This window comes from Sinocyclocheilus rhinocerous, unplaced genomic scaffold (genome assembly GCF_001515625.1).
Source record: "Sinocyclocheilus rhinocerous isolate Xijiao unplaced genomic scaffold, SAMN03320098_v1.1 scaffold18471, whole genome shotgun sequence".
Taxonomy (NCBI): Eukaryota; Metazoa; Chordata; class Actinopteri; order Cypriniformes; family Cyprinidae; genus Sinocyclocheilus; species Sinocyclocheilus rhinocerous.
In genome coordinates, this window is record NW_015628475.1 from 3,350 (window position 1) to 9,711 (window position 6,362).

Genomic DNA, 6,362 nt, shown 5'->3' on the forward strand with positions numbered 1-6,362 from the left:
TGACACTTTTTGACCTTAAGATATTTTTTAGATAACTACGCTCACCGCTTTCAGAGGCAGGAATCAAACAAAGTGTTGTGACAAGTCAGTTCTCTCTCTGATTAAAAAAAACAGAAAGCACAAGCTTTTGTGTCAGATTGTTATGTTGAAACATTATATATAAGGGTTGAAAACAAGTAGATAGTGAAATTACAAATCTACCCAAGTGTCAAGTCAGACAGTCGACATGCCATAAACACTGACATTAACAGCTAGAAAAAAAAGTTTAATGGACACTTTGCAGATGCAAACGGGTAATTCTTGTTTTTTTGTGCTTTTTTTTTTTTAAGTAAAGTTAACTTGGTTACACTTTATTTCGATAGTCCACTTTAGACATTCTACTAACTATAAGTAACTTTGTAACTACATGTCAACTACATGTCAACTAATTCTCATTAATTTGCAACTACATGTCTACTAACTCTCAGAGTGGACTGTTAAACTACATGTCAACTAATTCTCAGAGTAGACTGTTAGGGTAGGTTTAGGGTTAGTAGAATGTTGACAAAGAAAGTGTTAGACGATATTAAGCAGACAGTCTACTAATACTCTACTAACTGCTAGTTGACATGTAGTTGCAAAGTTACTTACTGTTAATAGAATGTCTAAAGTGGACTATCGAAATAAAGTGTTACCGTTAACTTTTGGCTGCATATCACGTTATTTATTACTTATCAGCGCACAAAGAATTTGAAACCTGAGATTCAGGATGAAGTCCATTTGCATTTAGTATATACTGTAGATGTTTATTTTAACTGTAGATAGAGACAGACATGTTCACAAATCTTTTATCTGAAGTCAGAGTCGAGTCAGAAGTCTGTTAAAATGTGACTCGAGTCTGAGTTACTAACTTGAGTGCCTATCTCTGAATAGAGATTTACAGAGGAAATTAACCAAATATCCTGTTCAGTTTTACAGACATTGAAGTATACTGAACTATAAAGAAGTGACTGCAGTCTGTCCAGTTTGATTGACAGAGATCATTTATTACACCTAAAACATGATGATCATATTAAAACACTGACTCAATCTCTTCAGAAATACAAGATTGATTGTAATGATATTGCTATATTATTAGTGTTTGTGTTGATCAGTGTTGTGTGTGATTGTGTTGTAGAGCAGCTGCAGTGTCTCTCAGCTGTATCAGTGCAGTCACTGTGACTGACGGAGGTTTTTGTGCGACTCTTTATCACTGTGTGAACACACCGTTACTGTTGATATAGTGTACACTCTGACAGTAATAATCTCCTGTATCTTCAGTCTGGACTCCACTGATGGTCAGAGAGAAATCTTTTCCAGTACCTGCTGTTCCACTGCCACTGAATCTAGATGGAGTTCCTGACTGGAGGCTGTTTATGTAATAAATGAGGAGTTTAGGAGCTTCTCCAGGTTTCTGCTGATACCAGGCTAAGTAGCTGCCATATATTCCTACATCTATATTACACTCTATTGTAGCTGTTTGACCCTGTTGGACAGTTTTAACTTTAGGTTGAGTCAGAGTGACTCCTCTGGATTCTAAAGAAGAGAAAATAAAGTCAGTTTGTCAGTAAATCACCTTTATAGCAGAATATTGGTATATTACAATGGTAAAAACAACAATAGCTTATTGTCCATATCAAAACTTAATATTCCACCTTGAATAAAAGCTGCAACGGTCCAGATGAGGATGATGATGTTGTTCATTGTTGTTGTTGTGTCTTGTGTGATGATGAAGATTGTGTTGTGTTCTGCTCTCAGTCATGAAGTGTTAAACTCACAGCACTATAAACACTCTCAGAGCACTGAAGCATGTGCTGATAATGCAAAGAAGTGGGCAGGATTTACAACAGCTTTATTTTTATTTTAAGGAGATGTCGTTACAGCTGTTACATGTACTTACTCTAACAACAACAACAACAACAGTAGCTTATACATAATTTCAAGTAATTAAACCAAAACCCTAACATAACCCTACAGTAAGTATATAGTTATTAATATTACTCAGTATTTATTTATTTAATTACACTGCATCAACATCACCTTTAAATAAAGTATAGCATATCAAAATAAGACCTTTACACTGAATGCAGCACGACACAAAAGCCTTTTTAGAATCACTCTCTTCAGAAGTATTTCTTATCCGTGATTCATTTATTATTTTCATTTATATTATATCATATATATTCACGAGGGAGGACCACCATTAAGTAGAATAAAGCAGCTATTTCTAAACCTCTGATTTAAGTCTTCATCTCATTACTGTACTTTACACCATTTTTGTTGCGAGTGAGTGTTTGCAAGTGAAGGGTGGGAGTAAGAAGAATACAGCACATTATGAAACATTATAAGCAAGATGAATGACACATTGACACAATGATACATTAATTTCAACTGAACAAACAAGATTGCACAATTAATATAGATTAATGTCAGACATCAATATTGATTCAGTGGTGAGTCAATGTCATGTTGCTTTGTGAGACAGAAATACATTTTTACGTTTTAAATAAGATTTTGTGTGAAGTTTTTAGTTTTTACATTTGAAAAACATTTTACAAAAGCTATATTATTTAGTGTTGTCGTCAGCTGAGGTGTTTCTCTATCAGTGTGTTGAAGTGTTGTTTCTCTCTCTGCTGGAGTTTGTCTTCACTCGAGTGGAAGAGAGGTTTTTGTACGAGTGTTTCATTAGATTGTAGCACTGTGGTGGACTTTCGGTGGAGGAACTAAACTGCTGCTCGGTAAGTCTCTATTTTAATTTTCCACTGCAAACATAAAATTTATATTGTGTACAATTATTAGTAGTAGTAGTATTTTAATTGAACCAGAAAAAAAATCTAGCAATACTATTTTGGTAACACTTTCCAATAATGTTTAATTTGTTAGTATTAGTTAACTACATTAGTTAACATGAACTAACAATGAAAAGTTATTGTAAAGCATTTATTAATCTCAGTCAATCGTATTTTAATTGCAGCATTTACTAATACAGTATTAAAACCCAAAGTTTTATCTGCTAATATTAATTAATGGACCTGAGTTGATATGAACTAACAATGAATAGTTGTACCTTTATTAATCAATGTTATCTAAGATTCATAAATACTGTAACAAATGTATTGCTCATTGTTAGTTAATATTAATTAACGCATGAATTAACGTTAACTTATGAACCTTATTGCAGAGTGTTGCACATTTTATAAATATAGTTTTACGGTAAATATTTAATCTAAAATATTGTGACGTTTAGATATTCAGAAGAACTGAATTATTCACTTTTTCATAATGTGGCTCACTCTTGATTTTATTAGTTTATCACTTATATTATACATAGAAAAAAGAGATTAAAAGAAAAATATATAATTTAAAATGTAAATGGAGCTACTTTCTATAGATCAATCAATGATTTTGAATCTCTTTTGCTCATGTTGTGCTTATAATTCAGCGCATTTTAATACAAGCAGAGTTTATACAAAAATATAACTCCATTTAATTTGTAATTCCAGTGACATCATTTGTAGTCACACAATCTCTGTTTGAAATTGAGTTTTGAGTTAAACATCTCACTTAACTAAAATGCAAAGACATAATTTAGGGATTTAAATCTACTGGGATTAAAGCAGTAAATATCTTAATATGTTTTGTTTCATTTGTGAGATTTCATTGAAATGTATGTAGTGTTTGTGTTTTCTCTGTGTTTGTGAATGTGTTGTGTTTGTCTCCTGCAGCTGGTCCCACAGTGAAGCCCTCAGTGTCTCTGCTGCCGCCCTCTTCTCTGCAGATCTCTGGAGACTCAGCCGCACTGCTCTGCCTGCTCAGCTCTTACTCTCCACAGGGGGCGCTGGTGAGCTGGACACTGGACGGCTCAGAGGTCACCGAGGGGGTTGTGACCAGCGCAGAGAGCGAGCAGGACGGCCGCTACAGCCGCAGTAGCGTCCTGACCCTCAGCAAAGCACGCTGGGAAGAGGGAGAGCTGTACGTCTGCAGAGTAACACATGATGGAGCTCCTCATGAGGCCTCGTTCCACAAGAGTCTCTGTTAGTCGCTCGCAGTGCTGATGTTTCTCCAGTGAGCGCTGCTCTCTCCTGAAGATGAGCGTATCTGAGTGTCCTGTGTCAGGCAGGATTCACATGAGTCTAGTGCTGCAGCTGTAGTCATTTACAACTCAATACTGAAAGAGAGCTCTAGTGTCAAAGCACTGGCTGATCTTTCAATCTGCTGTGTTTGCTGCAACATTCAATAAAGCTTCTCAACAAACTCCATTTGTGTCCCATACTATGAATATTACATTACTGAATATAAGCATCAAAATGCAATTTTCTGAAGAAAAAAAAACTTAAGCCTGCAAATGGCTGAACAATTCAGACACTGTAGCATTTAAAGACTGCTTTATCACAGACCTGTGAAGGGAAATAATTTGTATAAAATTAACCAAAGATTAACGGTTTTGCATCAGTGTTTGAATATATGAATTATAATTTGCATACATTAGAATTTTTAGAATTCTTAGAATGAAATAATCATAGTTGACAATTTTTTATAATACATTAGAAGTTTATATATTGTAAGAATACACTTAGACACTTAAACACACAATAACATATGGCACATATAGCTATATGTATTCATGCAGTAGTGAATTAATGTGATATATATAAAACAATGTTTTTCAAAATATCTTACTTTTGAAAAGCAGATTGAAGCACATGCTCATTATGGAAATATTTAAAACATATTGCAGCGGGCCTACACATTGTTATAAAGTACTTATACATTAAACCCTATAAAACCTGAATCATTTTGCTATCTTCTTACACAAAGTACACATAAAATATACTTTAGGTAAGAGTAAAATTAAAATGAGTAAAAAATATATATATGTAATAATAATAATAAAAAAATACACTAAAACTTCACTTAAAGTATGCTTGTGTTAAGAATATGACTTAAAAGCTCAACTAAGCATATATTTATTTGCATACTTTTTGTTAGAAAAATATTAAAATGCAGTTTAATCTAGTTTAATGCACTTGTACAAATACAAATGTACAAATGCACTTTAAGTATATTTTTAATACATTTAATAGTTTAGAAGTTTATACATTGTAAGAATACACTTAGACACTTAAACACACAAGAAGATATGGCACGTATAGCTATAATGTATTCATGCAGTAGTGAATTAATGTGATATATATAAAACAATGTTTTTCAAAATATCTTACTTTTGAAAAGCAGATTGAAGCACATGCTCATTATGGAAATATTTAAAACATATTGCAGCGGGCCTACACATTGTTATAAAGTACTTATACATTAAACCCTATAAAACCTGAATCATTTTGCTATCTTCTTACACAAAGTACACATAAAATATTCTTTAATTAAGAGTAAAATTAAAATGAGATGTGATCCTAAACGGGACAAAATGCTCAAGCATACCAGGCTCTTGTTATCATAGGAACTATGTTGCCCATTACAGCTCAGTACTGGCGTCAGAACCGTCGTCTCCTTGCAGAAGATATCTGTGTGCAAGAGTGTTTTGACTCCTTCACCCATTTCTTGAGCTATGTATTAGTTATAAGCTTGTAAAAGTACTACCATATGAACACACATGCAGTGAGCACATGCATGGTCCTTGTTTTGGTCCTGACCAAACTGAACTAGTGTGAACACACAATCTGAAGTTCCTTGTGAATGGAGAAGCCTGGACCTTTATGCGGGAACTTCTCAAGAGTTCTTTCAAGCCATGTATCATGTAGAGGGTTAATTCATTATCAAGATCAACTGTAAATAATAAGAGTAAATAATCTACAAATACAATTGATAGAAGATATCTCCAGGATGCTGGGAATTCAGGAACATAAAAAAGCAACAAATTCTCTATTATTTATATAATTTTCCTGGAGGATTCTACTAGTGGTGAAGAGCTGATTTTTTATTTATTTATTTTTTTTTGTGGGGAACTGCTTTGTTTGCTACAAATGTACCATATTAACTGCAAGTTTATTGAAATTAAACAGTCTTCAGTCTACAAGAGCATCTACAAACATACAAGAACATGCAAACTACATGCTAGCAATGCATAACAACATGCCTAAGAACATGCTAAAACATGCAAACACTTATGCAACTACATACAGAACTATACTTCCAATGCCTAGCAACATGCCAGAAAAACCTAGCATGCATCTGAAGACCACTGAGGAGCACTTATAGTCTTGACATGCGGTAACCTAGCATGCATCTGAAGACCACTGAGGAGCACTTATAGTCTTGACCTGCAGTCTCTTGTGGTTTAGTGGTGTCTGCTGTGGTTAATTGAGTCCATTCTCAGAATAGATAGA

The 6,362-nt window shown here is 34.0% G+C and overlaps 1 long non-coding RNA gene and 1 gene segment (V, D, J or C); one reads left to right on the top strand and one right to left on the bottom strand.

Annotated features, from left to right (window-relative positions):
- Positions 1 to 1,228: 1,228 nt before the first annotated feature.
- Positions 1,229 to 1,762, bottom strand: LOC107737841 (Ig kappa chain V-III region NG9-like). The segment is given in 2 exon segments: positions 1,229 to 1,554; positions 1,674 to 1,762. Coding segments are annotated over 2 exon segments (375 nt in total).
- A 905-nt stretch (positions 1,763 to 2,667) lies between these two features.
- Positions 2,668 to 4,272, top strand: LOC107737842 (uncharacterized). The gene is made up of 2 exons (XR_001639828.1): positions 2,668 to 2,756; positions 3,744 to 4,272. It is a non-coding gene; the product is annotated as an uncharacterized LOC107737842 (long non-coding RNA).
- The last annotated feature ends 2,090 nt before the right edge of the window (positions 4,273 to 6,362 follow it).